Genomic DNA, 20,466 nt, shown 5'->3' with positions numbered 1-20,466 from the left:
TTTATCGATTGGAATCTTGTCAGATGAAGAGTGCAGTATTCCAATTTACCACTGAAATGTGTAAAGCTAACTGGAACTAATAACTTCATATGGCACAATATCTGATTTATATACAGTTATTCCAATGTCAAATATAAATCAAAAAATATATATTCTTAATGTAATAGCATATCTGCAGTTGTAAAGAATTGATATAAATAATATGTAGTAAACATAAATTGGGGTCTACAATAAATAGCTATGTCAGCTAATTTAAATACATGACAATTCTATTTTTGGTAAAAAGCGAACTTCCATTTCATTCAGGAGTGACGGCGTTAAAGCAAAACCTAGCAAAGATAAACTGAATGACTTCCTGTAAATTACAATCAAACTGAATGCAGCTGAAAGTGGCAATGGAGATTCTCATTGGCTGAGCCTTTCAGTCTCCCCTTTACAAACACTGTAAGGCACGCAGCTGCTCCTCACATAGTGATGTCATACATTCTTCCTACGCGACTCAGCCACTCTCGCACTGCCTGGCGCACACGGAGGTCAGTCACGTGACAGGTCAGCTCACTAATGCAGGGGAACACAGCGGGCTGCAGGGCCAGGAAGGTAGGGTCTGGGAGGAGCTGGATCTGAGACAGGATGGTCAGAACCATGTTGGTCCATGCCTAGAGAGATAGAGAGACAGAGGCAGAGAGAGAGAGAGAACGAGGGAACGAGAGAGAGAGGATAGAGTTTTGAACTTACATTTGAGTGCAAGTGTTTATTCAATCATGAAAAGAGAACTGAATAAATGTCTTATCACCCCCCCATGATCATAGACTGAGTGATGTTTCCCCTGCATGCAGTCCTACTTGTTTCTGATCATGTTTCTCCTGTATAAGGTCCTATCTGTATCTGATCATGTTTCCCCTGCATGCAGTCCTACCTGTTTCTGATCATGTTTCCCCTGTATAAGGTCCTATCTGTATCTGATCATGTTTCCCCTGCATGCTGTCCTATCTGTATCTGATCATGTTTCCCCTGCATGCAGTCCTACTTGTTTCTGATCATGTTTCTCCTGTATAAGGTCCTATCTGTATCTGATCATGTTTCCCCTGCATGCAGTCCTACCTGTTTCTGATCATGTTTCCCCTGTATAAGGTCCTATCTGTATCTGATCATGTTTCCCCTGCATGCTGTCCTATCTGTATCTGATCATGTTTCCCCTGCATGCATTCCTACCTGTATCTGATCATGTTTCCCCTGCATGCAGTCCTATCCGTTTCTGATCATGTTTCCCCTGCATGCGGTCCTATCTGTATCTGATGTTTCCCCTGCATGCATACCTACCTGTATCTGAGCCTCTGAGTCTCTGAGGGAGACGCTATGGGAGCTTGCTGTAGAACCGGAGCGGGGTCTGATCTTCTCCTGCCTCAGCACCTCTGGCCCCGCACTGAACGAGTGTCTCATGGGCCCCGGGTCCACCAGCTGCTGGGGCCTCTGTGGGATGGAGGACTCTGGGCCCCTCATCGTCCCTGCCTCGCCCCTGTTCTCTCCCCCCTTGGTCTCCTTCACGAAGGTGGTATGGTTGTGCTGCTGCTTTCTCTTCTTGTACTCGATCATCAGCTTGGTGATGGTCTTGTCGGTGGCGATGGTGTATAGCTTGTTCCCAGCACTCTCCCACCACTCCTTCTTGCGGCCCGCTGGGTCTCTCCTCTCCCCTCTCAGGTGTGGCAGGCTGTCCATGCAGTAGCCAGCAGTAGGGCTGTGGGTGTCCTCCGATGGAGTCTCTGCCAGGTGGGAGCGCACGCCATCGTCTGAGGGTGTTCCCCGGCTGGACAGGCCTCCCGTGGAGGGAGTGGGAGTCTCGGGGGTGGAGGGGAAGAGGGGCAGGAAGAAGAGGGGGTCCCCCCGGAAGACGGGCACTGCCTCGTCCACCAGGTTCTCCTGGTCCAGGTGCATCTGGATGTAGCTGTTGCAGAGGTCCATGCAGAGCTTATGCAGCCGCTTGACCAGCCAGGCCCAGTCTGCGCTGCTGACCGGCTGGATGCTGAGCGAGGGGATGGTGGCCCTCCACTGGCGCTTCTCCTTCCCCCGCGGGGGACTCACCTGGGCAGTCTCCTCGAAGATGTCCTCGTCCTCGGAGGAGCACTGCTGGGAGGAGTCAGAGCTGCCCTCGTCCTCCTCGTAAAGGATCTTCTTCACCAGCTCAGCAGTGATGCTCTCCTGGTTGGTGAGCGTGGCACACAGCAGGGCCTGGAAGTAGATGTTGAAGCTCATGGCAGACTGGCGGAACAGGTTGGCAGCGCCACACACCCCAGACACCTTCATCAACAGGTACTTGAGGCCTGGGCGCGTGTCGAAGTCTCGGGCTGTGCGGTAGGAGTCCAGCAGCAGGTCGAAGATGATGGCCAGGTTCTGCATGGAGATGTAGCGCAGGAAACCAGCTGGTCTAGGATCAGATACTGGGGTGGTCTTCTCCTGGGTCTCAGCATCACCAGGATGCTTCACAAACTCCTCCAGCAGAATGTCATACAGGTTCTGGAGCAGCACTTGGTGGGAGAGTAAGCTAACCACTATAGTTCTGAAAGGAATCCTATAGGTCAGATGGAGAAAAAGGTTATTGAAGCCAGTTATGTAAATAGATTCCTATTTTACTGATATTTCTGTTTGTCCAATTGTCAGAAACATGCAACAACGTAATGGGATTTAAGCTTCAACAGTACATTTTCTTTATTGGGAGAATATGAGAAATGGTTGTACAGATTGCTGTACTTCTTGATTTTACACATGCAAGTACACACAACTTTCATAACGTTTAACTAAAGTTTTATGACACACTTTGCCATTGTTTCATTTAAGGACTCTAGCTTTAATCTCAGACATCAATTTCTCCATCTTTCTGGGCATCATATGAGGTTTCTGAAAAACAGTATTAAAGAAAAGGTCCTTAACTCAAAGTCGAATGCAGATTTAATAAAACCACATTGTAATCCCAAAGAGCTTGATCAAAATAATAATACTGCATCAGAGGTCAGAGGACTCTGGGAATGTTTTTATTTTATAAAAGGGAAAGAATTTCATATATACGCATGTTGGATAAGACAAAGTAAGCAGAAGTCTTCATCATCTGCACAGTAGCTTATGTCACCTGATAACAGATGTTGACATAATATGATGATGTTTACGGTCCATGACATTGAATGGATGCTTTAAAAATATAATAAGATAATGAACACAGACAGGTGGGCGTAAATGCTGCTCACAGTAAACCAGAATCATGGTATGGATGTCATCGAAGTGCTCTTACCCAATTTTTCTGTTGTAAGTCCAGCACAAGAGAGAGAAATCATCACATAAGGAGAAGGAATGAGTCTCAGAATATAATGCACATCGAAAACTACATTCTGAGAACGGGCTGTGAACCAAGACATAAACTGTAACACACTATATATAGATACGTGCGAATAGATTAGAATAGAGCAACGATTCAAAGTTGACGATGTACTGTACATGACAGGTTGAACACACAGTATACAAACGTCACACACTGGGCCAGATTCACAAAGTGTTTGCACTGCTCGTACCGTTGTAAATCTGGCCCACTGACTAAAGCCACCACACCAGCTATGTGATTGAATGTTGCCAACCTTTTCTGAGTGTGACCATTGGATTGCTGGTCTGAGGGGAGCTCGATGATGAGCACACAGGACTGGGCATGCTCAAAGCCTTCTTTGTTATTGGGGGTTTTAGGGGAGCACTGGGTGTCCAGCATAAACACCTAAAGACAGAAGGAAGATAGGAGACATGTTGAACAACTAAATAGTCATACTGAACAACGTACATGAATCATGAAATGTACTGTCTACATAGAAGATTTGAGACTTAATACAAGAGGTTCGAAATGTTGTCTAATAACAGCTACACTGATGAATAGTAAGTATTTGACCCAGGTCTGACTGTGGACAGCCACACATGTATATGTAATTTCAAATCAACATGCATGTAGCCTAGGCCTAGATTCAATTCGGACCGCGGAAGATCCGTGTAATAGGGCGATTGAAATTTAAAGGTGATTTCTGATTGAGCCGTCAAATGCAGCGTTTACTGTGAATGCAGTCTAAGCAAACGAGGAAACATTGCCTTTAAATAGTGCATAGCTGAAAACGGGCGATGGGATTGAATCTAGCCCCTTGTGTGTAACATCACATCAACATGTATGTACAGTAGTCTGTGGTGGCGGAGGGTCACCTGCTGGGCCATGGCTCTGATTCTCCAGTACTCTGCCTCAGCAGAGGGGGAGTGGGACGGGGCGGCCACCTTAACCTCACAGGCGTCCCCAGAGAAGCTGTCTGAACCACTACGGAAACACGCCAGCAGGTTCTACACAAGACAGAGATGCAGAAACACACACAGGTCTGTGTGGCACTCTGGCATGTATGCTGAAGCTGTACAGTCTGGAGGTTCCATACAATGTGATCCAATCAACAGGATCTAGAACCCACAGCACACTGATCAACTGGAACTCTCCCCATCAGACACACATGGAACGTCATTCAAACAGCTGAGACAGTGGAAGTACACATACACCTAGGATGATTTTTTATCTCTAAAGAAATTAATGAATGACAGTAATCCCAACATACATTACTGTAACTAAACATCTAAAATTATAGTGGACATTTACTTTTACTAGGGAATGAATGACCTGTCCTGAATGTAGACGACCCTTTCACAACAACTATTACTATTTTATAAAGCCCTTTTTACAGTTGTCACAAAGTGCTTTACAGATACCCAGCCTAAACCCCCAAAGAGCAAGCAATGCAGAGGAGGAAGCACAAAAACAAGCCTGAGAAGGTTTGTCTTGTCCATACAGTATGCCTGAGTGCATATAGGGTCTACCACTATACACAATGCATTCTTAGGTAGAGTAATCTCTTGCAAGGTCACTATATTTAAGGTCTGTTATTGGTAGTAATGCATCATGCATTTAAGTCCTGACAAGCTTTTTATTTTATCTCTAAAAGGCTGCAGCTTTAAGCTTTAAAGAAGATTATATTTGGTCCTCTCAGATTTTGCAGGGCTGTGAATGAGAAAAACACTTGTGGTGAGAAGTACTCCTTCTAAATGTAGCCTACCTACTGTAGGAATGTAGTGGAGCTAGATGTAAACATGCATTCACCTGCTGCCACACGCCATATGTTAACAGCCATAATCAGAATGGGTTAAAGGCCCAATGCAGCCATTTTTATCTCAATATCAAATAATTTCTGGGTAACAAGTAAGTACCTTACTGTAATAGCTTTCAATTAAAATGGTAAAAAAGAATCAAAAATAGCATTCTAGCAAAAAACTATTTCTCAAGCAAGAATTTTGCTAGGACTGTCTCGGAGTGGTCTGAGTAGGGAGGGGAAAATGGGAAACTAGCTGTGATTGGCAGAGGTTTGGAACTCTCTTTCTTATTGTTCTATTAAATAATGTACCATCTGGTGTTGGAATTTTGACTGCACTGGGCCTTTAAACAAGGTGATTTTGTGTCCCATTATTGTAATTTGTTCATGGTATTAATATCACCTCATCAGATCATTACCAGGGAAAGCTTTTTTACATCCTTTTCTAAACGGGTGTGGATTATTCCACTGGCCTCAACCCTGAAGAAAGGCACTGCGTTGCCGAAACGTTGGTTCGGTTTACCCATTAAATTGTTGGGAGCATATATAGAGTGTGTGGCTATATTTTTATACAGTTTATTCCACTGGCCTAAAATAACAACAATGGAAAAAATTGAGAGGAAGTTTGCACCTTTTATTATATATATTTTTTAGATAAAACACCATTGACACAGGAAGTGACTTTTCGTAGCAGGTTAGTAGAGCATTTTCGCTAACCATAACCCTTTTCCTAACCTTAAATCTCCTAACCTGCCACGTGAATGATCCTAACCTGCATTTATAAGTCACTTCCGGTCGTAGCTGCACTCCCGTTAGTCAGAACCATGGTGGAGCACAGGTCTTTACCTTGACAGGCTCCAGGGTGGCAGAGAAGGCATCCTGCAGGGCACAGCATGCCAGACGCCACATCTCCTCAGTGAAGACAGGACCTACTGTCACCAACACGTACCTGCCACAGGAAGAGACAAACACCTGTCACCTACAGCTCAGTCATACACAGTGTGTGTGTGTGTGTGTGTGTGTGCGCGCGCGCAGCGCGTGGTCACCTGATGCAAGAGCAGCCCACTCTAGAGATAGTCTCAGCAGGTTCAGCCACACAGGCCACCAGCAGCTTGAAGAGGTCCTTCAGCATCAGGTTGATCAGATTCTCATAGCCAATATCTACAGGAGCACAGAGATATGAAGGATCTGGACAGAGGCACAACCACCATCTGGGGACGTGTGTACCAGGCATCTCAGAATAGGAGTCAGGATTAGGTTTTCCTTGCCCATGTAAAAATGTTCAATGTGATCTAAAAAGCAAAACTGATCCTAAATCAGCACTCCTACTCTGAGACCCTGGATACATACAGCCCCTGGGCTACATCTGTTTCACAAATACCTATTTTGACCGTTTAACTGCCTAAGTGCACTTCCATCTCTGCTTTGTGTACACTATGTTTGACCGCCACTTAGGGATAATTTCCATTGTCATTCCATGGCCACTGTACCTGAGTGGATGAAGCTTTGAATGTGCTCCACCACCAGCTCACAGCACAGCCCAATGGCGTGCTTGAAGTTGGCCGCAGCTATATCCCAGTACGCATGGTCGCCATGGCTACGCTGGAGCCAGAGTGACATCACAGGAAGAAGAAGCTGGATCACTGAGAATATGGCAAAGCCCGGTCCTATGGAGGTAGAAAAAAAGAACTGACGATTGGTTTTCAGGTAGGCTACATTCATAATGACTATGTTACTTATATAAGATAATCACCCAGACAATGTAAAACCAAACTCCAGTGGAGAGTGTTGAATCTGATCTGTCCTGTGGTGTTATGGCATCTCTTCTAACCTGGTAAGTTGGTGAGCTCTCTGAGAAGTTCAAACAGCAGTTCCAGGGTGGGGGGCTGGTGCTGCCGGGGGCAGTTAGATACCGCTGCAGTCAGCTGCTCCAGCAGCAGGATCCACACCTGGATCAGGCCTGTGTCATCGTCGAACTCTGCCAGGACACAGTCCATGCCATCCTCACTGCTGACAGACTTCTCCTGGGCCCTCATGGGCAGGCTGGCTAGCCGGGCTCCCAGGAACACTGGCTTGGAAGGCATCTTGTAGATTTTGGCAAGCAGCTGCAGAAGAAAACCTCATCATACAGTGTTGATACACTACACATAGATGGGAAAGGTCTTCCTGTAGCGTGGTTGTGTGACCCTTTATTTATCTATTTTAATAGACTTTCTGGAAGCCTGTCTGATAAGAGGACTCATTTTCGTGTGACACCCATTGAAAATAGCTAAGGTGGCCCATTGGCCAGTGTTTTCCTACCTGGGAGCACTTCCTCAGGTAGTCCAGAGCAGGGAGGCACAGGTCTGTAGAACTGTAGCCAGTGGCATTGACACAGTCCCCAATCTCCTTATAGTCCACTTCTCCTGGGAACAAGGCCAACACATTCACTGACGGCAATCAGAGTAATCACTTCCATTATCTCTTACCAAATAAAATGAACATTCAATGTCTCTATCTAAAAATGTGATGATCATGTCAATAGTATTACACATCCACAGAAAAAAATGGGTTAATCATCTCATTTACCTGACTTACCTAAACCTTTGACAAACTTCATAAGGCACATGATGTAGTCAGTTGCTGCGTTGGCGAAAACCTGAATGTTGTCTGTGTTGATAAACGCTTCAAAGACATCAAACACAGGCGCCTGAGACTTCCCTGCATTACAGACGGAGCAGAAAACAACCTCAATAAAAAAGTGACATACAGGAATCTCGTAAGAGAGAGGAGATGAGGCTCTGTGCCAACATACAGTATCTCCTGCTGAGACTGTCTCTCATAAGCCATCATCACAGACATCCCAAAGAAACAGAAAGTATGTGAATACAATAGAAATATTGTAGCTGTACAGTACCTTAGGGAATAAAATAACACATAGAAACATTGAGATGTTATAAATTCAAAGGCTGCCTGTCATACATACCCATGGAATATTCTCCTATCAGGTAGTCTTTCATGTCTGGCTTGTCCCCATGCACAGTCCTCAGGGCACTGAATAGAGGTCTCCAGCCAGACTGGATCTGAGGGGAACACATCTCTACCAGCTCCCCTATGGACGTGACCACCTGAGGGACAAACAATAGGACGTTTTAACTACCGGGGCAACTAATTATAAGAGGTGTGTGTGTGTGTGTATGTGTGAGGGACAACTCACCTGGTCCTGCACGTCCTCGTCACACAGCTCCAGCTGCATGATGTGCTCGAAGGGTCTGAAGAGCGCCTCATTAAAGTGGAAGTGGGGAAGCTCTGCCCAGCTGGTCAGCACCTCCATCAGAACATCATGGATGAAGGACACAGCCTTTTGGGATACATGGCGCTCTTTGTGACAGGCAGCCTAGGAGGAGCCAGAGAGAAACAGAAATGAGAACAATGCCCAATGTGCAAAAACTGGTCGAATCAATGTTGTTCCCACGTAATTTCAACAAAAAATTGATATGTAATGACATTGAATCAACTTGGAAAACTGACTGGATTTGTAAAAAGTCATCAACCTAAGGGAATTGTGTATTTTTTTCACTCAACTTTTAACCTAAATCCAATGACCGCATGAAATGTTTGTTGATTTCACGTTAGTTGACAACTCAACCAAATGTAAATCAAAACTAGACGTTGAACTGACATTTGTGCCCAGTGGGTATAGGCCTAATATAACCTGCAGAAAGGGTGAACCTGTTAGGCTATACCATAATAGTGATCGTGGAGGAGAGGACATCAGCAAAGGAGGCCACACAGTTGAGATGCATTCCCTGAGCTCCTACCTCCACCAGGTGTGGTGCCACTATGCTCCAGGCCCTCATCATGTGCAGCAGGGGTCTGGTCTTATTCCTCACGATGCGCAGCATGGCCTCCCCCAGGCGGAACAGGTGCAGGGCGCTACGCCTGTCCATGGTGGACTTGGCCTCTCCTAAGAACACACAGGCAACATTGATGACTTTTGGGACTGTTCCGTTGGTTCCATTGTGCTGGGCAAATTTTACCCAGGGTTTTGACCCAGGTCTGTTGGGGATAACCATGTGCTGTGCTTGGTACCTGGCATGGCTAAGGAGTAGTCTCCTGTCTCAGTGACTGAGTCAAAAAGCTGGGACTGAGATGCTTTCCTCAGCTGGTGCAGGAAACCCACCAAGCTAACCAGGTTCAGTTTACTGACGGAATCCTCAAACAATCTGCAAAAAAGGACATACAGAGGAATCCAAATTATTGTCAATATATTCTTCAAACAGCAGAAAGGGATCAACACAAGCCAATTAGAAAGCTGTGAGACTAGTAGGACAGGGAAACATCTGCCAGATAAGTGTTTTTATTATTTTCTCTAAAAGCGGCCCAGGGCTTATATAGTTATGTAAACACTGCAGGCAGGGCCGGATTAATGCAGGGGCTCAAGCCCAAGAGGCCAAAATGCAGGGGGCCCAAGAGGCCAAAAAAGAGAGAAACAATTTAGTTTCTATTTTTTTTATCCAACCACAGAAGCCCACTCTGATTGTTCAAAATACACCAGAGACCATAATTTAGCCACAGAGGACCAATCGTTTCTAAAAAAATTACTGGGGATTAAGTTTATCACAGGCACATACAGGTAACTTCCAAAATAAAGGAAACACATAAAATGTCTTAAAAGGGTGTTGGGCCACCACGACCTGCCAGAACAGCTTCAATGCGCCTTAGCATAGACTCTTCAAGAGGACCTAAACCATGGCAGGAAAATGCACCCAACACATAACATACTTTATACTTTGTATCCCTCATTTACTTGTGTTTCCTTTACTTTAGAAGTTACCGGTATGCCTAAAGTTGGGAAGGTCGCAATTTGTGCTGCATGCGGTGCCAAATATAGAACAGCTTGTTGCGTTGTGGCCATAGACATAATCCATAAAAGGGTTTTGGAACCTCTTACCTTGGCAATTTCACTGTTCAACTCATGGGTACACTAGCAATGGCTGCCAGTCCTGACTTGAATGGGAACTGCCATCTATGGATTATATTTATATGGTTGGTTGCGGCTGTCAGTTTGCCTTTTGCAAATTTCAAAATACAATAGCGGGAAAAACATATAGTTTGGAAAGCAAATGCCTACTGCAGAAAAGAGAAGACTAATCTGTCTGTAGAACCAATAGAAAAAAAATGTTTCTCAACAACTCCCAATGTTTCATGAACAGCAGCTCTGTTTTTCAAAGTAGGTTGTCGGGAGATAGGCTATTGCCCAGACGAGTGCATCAGCCATCACCGGTGAGTAGCCTACGGCTTCATCTTCATCATTAGGTGAGTCAGTGTGCCACTGGAAAGTTTATTTAGTCGCCTACTGTAGCCTATAATATACAGTATATATTTCCTCAGAATATTGTACAATCTGTGTGTTGCTTCATGATGATTTCTTAATCTGGCTATAGCTTATCCATGTGGAATAGGCCTAGGTCCAGAAGAGAAAGTGCTGCATGAACATGTGACTCTTAATTTGTACAATCAAGAGTACCAAATCACATACTGGCCTGGTTCAAATACACAGTGAAATGCTGAACACTGGGATGACGGCTCAACTTGGGATGGGGAGGGGCTTTAGCGGGGGAATTAATGGAGAACAATTGGAGGGTTACTTAGTAGCAATGTAAATATCATGGTACAGCTATATGGACAGTCAATCGCTATGGTATTTTTTATTGGTAAATTTACAAACATATACACTGCTCAAAAAAATAAAGGGAACACTTAAACAACACATCCTAGATCTGAATGAATGAAATAATCTTATTAAATACTTTTTTCTTTACATAGTTGAATGTGCTGACAACAAAATCACACAAAAATTATCAATGGAAATCAAATTTATCAACCCATGGAGGTCTGGATTTGGAGTCAACCTCAAAATTAAAGTGGAAAACCACACTACAGGCTGATCCAACTTTGATGTAATGTTCTTAAAACAAGTCAAAATGAGGCTCAGTAGTGTGTGTGGCCTCCACGTGCCTGTAAGACCTCCCTACAACGCCTGGGCATGCTCCTGATGAGGTGGCGGATGGTCTCCTGAGGGATCTCCTCCCAGACCTGGACTAAAGCATCCGCCAACTCCTGGACAGTCTGTGGTGCAACGTGGCGTTGGTGGATGGAGCAAGACATGATGTCCCATATGTGCTCAATTGGATTCAGGTCTGGGGAACGGGCGGGCCAGTCCATAGCATCAATGCCTTCCTCTTGCAGGAACTGCTGACACACTCCAGCCACATGAGGTCTAGCATTGTCTTGCATTAGGAGGAACCCAGGGCCAACCGCACCAGCATATGGTCTCACAAGGGGTCTGAGGATCTCATCTCGGTACCTAATGGCAGTCAGGCTACCTCTGGCAAGCACATGGAGGGCTGTGCGGACCCCCAAAGAAATGCCACCCCACACCATGACTGACCCACCGCCAAACCGGTCATGCTGGAAGATGTTGCAGGCAGCAGAACGTTCTCCACTGCGTCTCCAGACTCTGTCACGTCTGTCACATGTGCTCAGTGTGAACCTGCTTTCATCTGTGAAGAGCACAGGGCGCCAGTGGCGAATTTGCCAATCTTGGTGTTCTCTGGCAAATGCCAAACGTCCTGCACGGTGTTGGGCTGTAATGCACATTTGTGGCCTGCTGGAGGTCATTTTGCAGGGCTCTGGCAGTGCTCCTCCTGCTCCTCCTTGCACAAAGGCGGAGGTAGCGGTCCTGCTGCTGGGTTGTTGCCCTCCTACGGCCTCCTCCACGTCTCCTGATGTACTGGCCTGTCTCCTGGTAGCGCCTCCATGCTCTGGAACTATGCTGACAGACACAGCAAAACTTCTTGCCACAGCTCGCATTGATGTGCCATCCTGGATGAGCTGCACTACCTGAGCCACTTGTGTGGGTTGTAGACTCCGTCTCATGCTACCACTAGAGTGAAAGCACCGCCAGCATTCAAAAGTGACCAAAACATCAGCCAGGAAGCATAGGAACTGAGAAGTGGTCTGTGGTCACCACCTGCAGAACCACTTCTTTATTGGGGGTGTCTTGCTAATTGCCTATAATTTCCACCTGTTGTCTATTCCATTTGCACAACAGCATGTGAAATTTATTGTCAATCAGTGTTGCTTCCTAAGTGGACAGTTTGATTTCACAGAAGTGTGATTGACTTGGAGTTACATTGTGTTGTTTAAGTGTTCCCTTTATTTTTTTGAGCAGTGTATGATGATAAATAGATTTGAAACTTGTATCCCATTATGGTATGTGGTGAAATAAGTATAGCCAGTTATAATTGTAATGGCTTAGCAGATAATAACAAAAGAAGAACAATATTTACATGGCTCCAAGAGAAGGAATATAATATATATTGTTTACAGGAAACTCATTCAACAATTCTAGATGAAGTTGCGTGGAAAAAGGACTGGGGGGGCGAAATATACTTCTCCCATGGGCAAAGAAACTCAAAAGGGGTGATGATATTAATTAACAGTAATTTCGATCTGAATGTGCAAATTGTCCAAACAGATACGCAAGGTAGACAGATTATTTTAAATATGTTATTGGACCATAAACAGATATGGCTCATTAACCTTTACAGAACAAATAATGATGATCCACACTTATTTGACAATTTATATAATAAATGATCAACTCTGCAAGCAATTCAAGACTCTATTATTATGGTGGGAGATTATAATACCGTTTTAAATAGCTCAATGGACCGTAAAGGAAATCACACTACAAACAATCACCCTCATGCTCTTAAGGAAATCGTGAATGTCATGGATACATTAGAACTAGTAGATATATGGAGGCTTAAATATCCTGATCTAGTGAGATATACATGGCGGAGACTCAATCAAGCTAGTCGTCTTGACTTCTTTCTTATGTCATTTTCGTTGGCACCAAAAGTTTAAAAAGTGTTGATAGGGGAAAGAATGCGGTCGGACCATCATTTAATTGGCATACACATTACTCTTACTGAATTTCCACGTGGGCAAGGATATTGGACATTTAATCAAAGCCTATTGGATGATAACTTGTTTTTAACTAGGACAGAGGAATTTATAACTGATTTTTTCCGACATAACATAGATACAGCAAATCCCCCTATTGTATGGGACACCTTTAAAATGTGCCTATAGAGGCCATGCAATTCAGTACTCATCTCGAAAACAAAAGCAATTTAGGTCAAAAGAGTCCACACTAACAAAGGAAATAGAAGGTCTAACAGAACAGATATATAGCAATAAAAACTGTAACATAGAGGCTCAGAATAAATTAGAGGAAAAACAAAAATAAATGAAGAAACTTATTCAAGAAAGATCAAGTGTAATATATTTTAAAAATAAAGCAAACTGGATGGAATATGGGGAAAAATGCACCAAATTATTTTTTAATCTTCAACATAGGAATGCTACCACAAATAATGTATTGAAACTGGTTACAAATGACGGAGTCACCCATGATTCACCAAATGATATTTTGAAGGAGGAAACAAATACTTTAAGCGTATGTTTTCGTTTCAATCGCCTCCATCTCCTCTAACTGAAGCAAATTGTAGAGATGTTTTTCTATTGATAATGTAAAATTAACAGCCATACAGAAAGACTCATGTGAAGGTGAAATTACAGAGGAGGAACTTCTGGATGCAATTAAAGACTTTAAGTCCGGGAAAACTCCAGGGTTGGATGGCATACCAGTCGAGGTATACCAAACCTTTTTTGATATACTCAGAGGACCGTTATTAGCATGTTTTAACCACTCCTATGTAAATGTTAGATTATCAGACACTCAAGAAGAAGGTCTGATTTCATTATTACTGAAACAGGATACAAGTGGAAAATATAAAGATCCAGTCCATTAAAAAAATTGGAGGCCCCTTACACTTCAGTGTTGTGATGCAAAAATTCTAGCAAAATGTCAAGCGCAAAGAATTAAAAAAGGTATTGTCGGACATTATTCATTCTAATCAGACAGGTTTTTTACATGGCCAATATATTGGAGATAATATAAGGCAAGTACTGGAAACAATAGAACACTATGAAAAACCTGGGAAACCAGGCCTACTATTCATAGCAGACTTTGAAAAGGCATTTGATAAAGTACGACTGGGGTTTATATATAAATGCCTGGAGCATTTCAATTTTGGACAATCTCTTATAAATTGGGTTAAAATCATGTATAGTAACCCTAGATGTAAAATAGTAAATCATTTCTCAGAAAGTTTTAAACTGTCAAGAGGAGTGAAACAAGGTTGTCCACTATCGGCATATCTATTTATTATTGCCATCGAGATGTTAGCTATTAAAATCAGATCCAACAATAATATCAAGGGATTAGAAATCCAGGGCTTAAAAACAAAAGGTGTCATTGTACGCTGATGATTCATGTTCTTTTAAATCCACAACTTGAATCCCTCCACAGCCTCATAGAGGATCTAGATACATTTTCTAACCTCTCTGGATTACAACAAAATTATGATAAATGTACTATATTACGTATTGGATCACTAAACAATAAACATTTTACATTACCATGTAGTTTACCAATAAAATGGTCTGATGGTGATGTGGATATACTCGGAATACATATCTCAAATGAAATAAATGATCTCACTCCAATACATTTTAATAGAAAGTTAGCAAAAATAGATAAGATCTTGCTACCATGGAAAGGTAAATACCTGTCAATTTGTGGAAAAATCACCCTGATTAACTCTTTAGCATTATCCCAGTTGACCTATTTGCTTATGGTCTTGCCTACGCCTAGTGAACAGTTTTTTTTAATTAAAAAACGGCAAGCCAGACAAAATCAAATGGGCCTATTTATATAATGAATATGAATTCGGAGGACAGAAATTATTAAATATTAAAGCATTAGACCTATCATTAAAAGCTTCAGTCATGCAAAAGTTAAACTTAAATCCGAACTGGTTCTCTAGCAAATTAGTAAGATTGTCTCACCCAATGTTCAAGAATGGCCTTTTTCCCTTTATTATTTGAAAAGGAAATAATCTCCCAAATATCACTATTTCTAAAACAATTTAATCCTGCAGAAACGACAGAACAAATAATGCAACAAATATTGTGGTTAAACTCAAATATACTAATTAATAAAAAACCTTTTTTTTGGAGAAAATGTTTTAAAAAGGTATAATCTTCGTAAATGATATTATCGGTAGGACTGGTGGAGTTATGCAGCTAACAAAAACATATGGAAATGTCTGCTCTACCCAAAATTACAACCAAATACACTGCTCAAAAAAATAAAGGGAACACTTAAACAACACAATGTAACTCCAAGTCAATCACACTTCTGTGAAATCAAACTGTCCACTTAGGAAGCAACACTGATTGACAATAAATTTCACATGCTGTTGTGCAAATGGAATAGACAACAGGTGGAAATTATAGGCAATTAGCAAGACACCCCCAATAAAGAAGTGGTTCTGCAGGTGGTGACCACAGACCACTTCTCAGTTCCTATGCTTCCTGGCTGATGTTTTGGTCACTTTTGAATGCTGGCGGTGCTTTCACTCTAGTGGTAGCATGAGACGGAGTCTACAACCCACACAAGTGGCTCAGGTAGTGCAGCTCATCCAGGATGGCACATCAATGCGAGCTGTGGCAAGAAGGTTTGCTGTGTCTGTCAGCGTAGTGTCCACAGCATGGAGGCGCTACCAGGAGACAGGCCAGTACATCAGGAGATGTGGAGGAGGCCGTAGGAGGGCAACAACCCAGCAGCAGGACCGCTACCTCCGCCTTTGTGCAAGGAGGAGCAGGAGGAGCACTGCCAGAGCCCTGCAAAATGACCTCCAGCAGGCCACAAATGTGCATGTGCCTGCTCAAACGGTCAGAAACAGACTCCATGAGGGTGGTATGCTTACAGCCCAACACCGTGCAGGACGTTTGGCATTTGCCAGAGAACACCAAGATTGGCAAATTCGCCACTGGCGCCCTGTGCTCTTCACAGATGAAAGCAGGTTCACACTGAGCACATGTGACAGATGTGACAGAGTCTGGAGACGCCGTGGAGAACGTTCTGCTGCCTGCAACATCCTCCAGCATGACCGGTTTGGCGGTGGGTCAGTCATGGTGTGGGGTGGCATTTCTTTGGGGGGCCGCACAGCCCTCCATGTGCTCGCCAGAGGTAGCCTGACTGCCATTAGGTACCGAGATGAGATCCTCAGACCCCTTGTGAGACCATATGCTGGTGTGGTTGGCCCTGGGTTCCTCCTAATGCAAGACAATGCTAGACCTCATGTGGCTGGAGTGTGTCAGCAGTTCCTGCAAGAGGAAGGCATTGATGCTATGGACTGGCCCGCCCGTTCCCCAGACCTGAATCCAATTGAGCACATCTGGGACATGTCTCGCTCCATCCACCAACGCCACGTTGCACCACAGACTGTCCAGGAGTTGGCGGATGCTTTAGTCCAGGTCTGGGAGGAGATCCCTCAGGAGACCATCCGCCACCTCATCATCAGGAGCATGCCCAGGCATTGTAGGGAGGTCATACAGGCACGTGGAGGCCACACACACTACTGAGCCTCATTTTGACTTGTTTTAAGGACATTACATCAAAGTTGGATCAGCCTGTAGTGTGGTTTTCCACTTTAATTTTGAGGGTGACTCCAAATCCAGACCTCCATGGGTTGATAAATTTGATTTCCATTGATAATTTTTGTGTGATTTTGTTGTCAGCACATTCAACTATGTAAAGAAAAAAGTATTTAATAAGATTATTTCATTCATTCAGATCTAGGATGTGTTGTTTAAGTGTTCCCTTTATTTTTTTTGAGCAGTGTAATTGCAGCATTACCGCAAAAATGGAAAAGGAAAGTGGAAGGGGGAAAAAGTAAGGTACTTGTCTGTCGGCCTTGCATTAAAGAATATAATTGGTTAAAGAAAATTGTGATGAATAAAAAAGTATACCAGTTTCATTTAAGGACCAAAGGATTGACAGCCGTCCCATATAGATAGCAAAATAGTTGGGAAGAGATTTGTGACGTATCGATTCCATGGCATAGTGTTTATGAATTGATACACAAAACGACGCCGGATTCAAAACTTAAGAGTTTTTCAATTTAAATAATTATATAAAATTCTTGCTACCAATATAATGTTATTTATATGGGGGATACAATCTTCCCAGCTCTGCAGATTTTGCTGCGAAGAGACAGAATCATTAGATCATTTGTTTTGGTACTGTCCATTTGTAGCTTGTTTTTGGACACAGGTCCAGGAATGGCTAAAGGATTGCAATATTTACCTGGAGCTAACCCTGCAGATAGCACCACTGGGTGATCTGAAAAGTCATAGTCAATCGATCAATAATATAATAATACTTTTAGCAAAAATGTTTATTTTCAATTTACGATCTGTAGAAACAATGAGAATATGTATGTATATATGTACAGTGAGGGAAAAAAGTATTTGATCCCCTGCTGATTTTGTACGTTTGCCCACTGACAAAGACATGATCAGTCTATAATTTTAATGGTAGATTTATTTGAACAGTGAGAGACACAATAACAACAAAAAATCCAGAAAAACGCATGTCAAAAATGTTAGAAATTGATTTGCATTTTAATGAGGGAAATAAGTATTTGACCCCTCTGCAAAACATGACTTAGTACTTGGTGGCAAAACCCTTGTTGGCAATCACAGAGGTCAGACGTTTCTTGTAGTTGGCCACCAGGTTTACACACATCTCAGGAGGGATTTCGTCCCACTCCTCTTTGCAGATCTTCTCCAAGTCATTAAGGTTTCGAGTATGACGTTTGGCAACTCGAACCTTCAGCTCCCTCCACAGATTTTCTATGGGATTAAGGTCTGGAGACTGGCTAGGCCACTCCAGGACCTTAATGTGCTTTCTTGAGCAGGGGGACCTGGCGGGCGCTGCAGGATTTCAGTCCTTCACGGCGTAGTGTGTTACCAATTGTTTTCTTGGTGACTATGGTCCCAGCTGCCTTGAGATCATTGACAAGATCCTCCTGTGTAGTTCTGGGCTGATTCCTCACCGTTCTCATGATCATTGCAACTCCACGAGGTGAGATCTTGCATGGAGCCCCAGGCCGAGGGAGATTGACAGTTATTTTGTGTTTCTTCCATTTGCGAATAATCGAACCAACTGTTGTCACCTTCTCACCAAGCTGCTTGGCGATGGTCTTGTAGCCCATTCCAGCCTTGTGTAGTTCTACAATCTTGTCCCTGACATCCTTGGAGAGCTCTTTGGTCTTGGCCATGGTGGAGAGTTTGGAATCTGATTGATTAATTGCTTCTGTGGACAGGTGTATTTTATACAGGTAACAAGCTGAGATTAGGAGCACTCCCTTTAAGAGTGTGCTCCTAATCTCAGCTCGTTACCTGTATAAAATACACCTGGGAGCCAGAAATCTTTCTGATTGAGAGGGGGTCAAATACTTATTTCCCTCATTAAAATGCAAATCAATTTATAACATTTTTGACATGCGTTTTTCTGGATTTTTTTGTTTTTATTCCGTCTCTCACTGTTCAAATAAACCTACCATTAAAATTATAGACTGATCATGTCTTTGTCAGTGGGCAAACGTACAAAATCAGCAGGGGATCAAATACTTTTTTCCCTCACTGTAAGTGTATGTAAACATCCGACTTCAACTGTATATATTTGCGAGAAAAAAAACATATGGGCGATTGGAAGTGAAATATTAAAGCTGATCTACCCTCTAAAAATTAAATAAAAATACACTGTGAAATACTTTCATGTACTTGAGCTGTGCTTGATCCACACTGCCACCAGGTGGCCACTTAAATGCTGTTTTTTTTTACTAACTTAAATTACAACTTTTATATTTCAGCCTAGTCAGTCAAAAACAACTATATTGTTTGTTTCATATTTCTATTCTGGCATGAAAGTCAATGAAAAAGAGAGAGAAAGGATAATATGAAATGTAGTATGTGATTCAGACACAGTCCTGTAGCCTATAATGCGGTACCTGTCTGCCTGTGTAGATAGGGTGCAGACAGCTTTGGACGCGCTGGTCCCCGTCATCAGGCTACGGTCCAGGCCTTTCCCCCGCCTGCCCTCCCTCAGCAGCTCCTGGATGGACTGGGGCTGGATGACCGGCTGGCTGCTCAGGGCCAGCTCTCTGTCCGGACTGGGCTCGCCACACAAATCCAGCCCCAGGTCTACGGCCTGCTGGGCCTGGGTGATTGTCATGGTGGCCTGGGAGCTGCCGTCGCTGAAGTGGCTGTGCTCCAGAGAGCTGACATATTCGCTCACCCTGGGTAGACAGAGACAGGTACGCCACTGTATTGTTCAGTGTGTCGTTACAGATGACAGTTCACATTATACTGTAGATGAGTGTTAGTAACCTGTGGCTGAAACTGTACCAATAATCCAATGTCATATGCTGTCATGAATGCATGTCTTGTGGAGAGGGTTTCGACTTCAATCTCTGCATCGCCTGCCCTGCCACAGCTTGGCTGTATTACCTGAAGACGTGGGGCCAGCAGTCCTGGTTGTGGCTGCCCATCTCCAGGCCCACGTTGAGGATGGCCTCCATGCAGAGCACGTGGGCCGTGTGCAGCCGAACCCCCTGAGGACGCCCCATCTGCTCCAGCTTCTGCTCCACACGCTGCTTGACTGGGAACACACACACCCAACAGACACAGGATCAGAACAGATCCCAGCACTCCAGCTAGCACCGCATCAAAAACTAAATGTGGCCATATAACAATGGGATCTTTTCTGAAATGGAGGGATTCTTTATCCTGTATGCATATTGCACAGTAATGACAAATCAAAGGTCATCTTTGGTGTATACAGTAGTTTAATATTACAGTAGGTGTCTTTGTTTGAAAAAGTCAATTGAATCCCTGTGTACAGTATGTTATGTGGGGGGCTGCAAGTACCTTGTGTGATGGCATCTCCAGACTCGCCCACCTCCCTCTCCTCCTTCTCCTCCTGCACACACGAGGCTGCTGCCATCTGGGCCAGAGCCGAGGCACAATTGGCAGCCACACCTAGAGAAACCATGAATATTCATATTCATTAGAGCTGATGGTAATCAAAGACAAGCTGGGCTGTGAGGGCCTACGGCACCTGTCACAGAATGCCAGGCCAATACTTTATCATCATATGGTCCTAATTCATTTCTGTTTTCAGGGACATTTCAATAGCTACACAAATATACCTATAAAGTATTCAGGTATTGATCAAAATCTAGGCAAAACCTTTGCTTGTGTTTAATTCTCTCAAAACGTGATGTTTTTGTACTTTATGGACACACATCTAAACAGGACCTGGGATCAAATCGCTTTTGTTTTCTTTCAAATATTT

At 43.6% G+C, this 20,466-nt stretch overlaps 1 protein-coding gene across 1 annotated transcript in view; it reads right to left on the bottom strand.

Annotated features, from left to right (window-relative positions):
• Nucleotides 1-464: 464 nt before the first annotated feature.
• The window catches only part of LOC311100782 (brefeldin A-inhibited guanine nucleotide-exchange protein 3-like), a gene marked incomplete at its 3' end in the record, with an annotated part of 42,872 nt that continues 22,870 nt past the window's right edge, over nucleotides 465-20,466 (bottom strand). The window contains exons 17-33 of the mRNA XM_084141744.1: nucleotides 20,040-20,150; nucleotides 19,620-19,770; nucleotides 19,121-19,408; nucleotides 9,216-9,349; nucleotides 8,945-9,090; nucleotides 8,341-8,520; nucleotides 8,110-8,251; nucleotides 7,713-7,844; nucleotides 7,446-7,549; nucleotides 6,976-7,249; nucleotides 6,635-6,811; nucleotides 6,191-6,305; nucleotides 5,991-6,093; nucleotides 4,222-4,353; nucleotides 3,612-3,751; nucleotides 1,321-2,566; nucleotides 465-656 (exon numbers count right to left, since the gene is read on the bottom strand). Coding sequence (XP_083997870.1) covers nucleotides 465-656; nucleotides 1,321-2,566; nucleotides 3,612-3,751; nucleotides 4,222-4,353; nucleotides 5,991-6,093; nucleotides 6,191-6,305; nucleotides 6,635-6,811; nucleotides 6,976-7,249; nucleotides 7,446-7,549; nucleotides 7,713-7,844; nucleotides 8,110-8,251; nucleotides 8,341-8,520; nucleotides 8,945-9,090; nucleotides 9,216-9,349; nucleotides 19,121-19,408; nucleotides 19,620-19,770; nucleotides 20,040-20,150 — 3,767 coding nt within the window. The remainder of the gene's footprint in view (nucleotides 657-1,320; nucleotides 2,567-3,611; nucleotides 3,752-4,221; nucleotides 4,354-5,990; nucleotides 6,094-6,190; nucleotides 6,306-6,634; nucleotides 6,812-6,975; nucleotides 7,250-7,445; nucleotides 7,550-7,712; nucleotides 7,845-8,109; nucleotides 8,252-8,340; nucleotides 8,521-8,944; nucleotides 9,091-9,215; nucleotides 9,350-19,120; nucleotides 19,409-19,619; nucleotides 19,771-20,039; nucleotides 20,151-20,466) is intronic.

Source organism: Coregonus lavaretus (genome assembly GCF_964263955.1).
Source record: "Coregonus lavaretus genome assembly, chromosome: 25".
Classification (NCBI taxonomy): domain Eukaryota; kingdom Metazoa; phylum Chordata; class Actinopteri; order Salmoniformes; family Salmonidae; genus Coregonus; species Coregonus lavaretus.
This window is presented reverse-complemented; position numbering and strand designations above follow the sequence as displayed.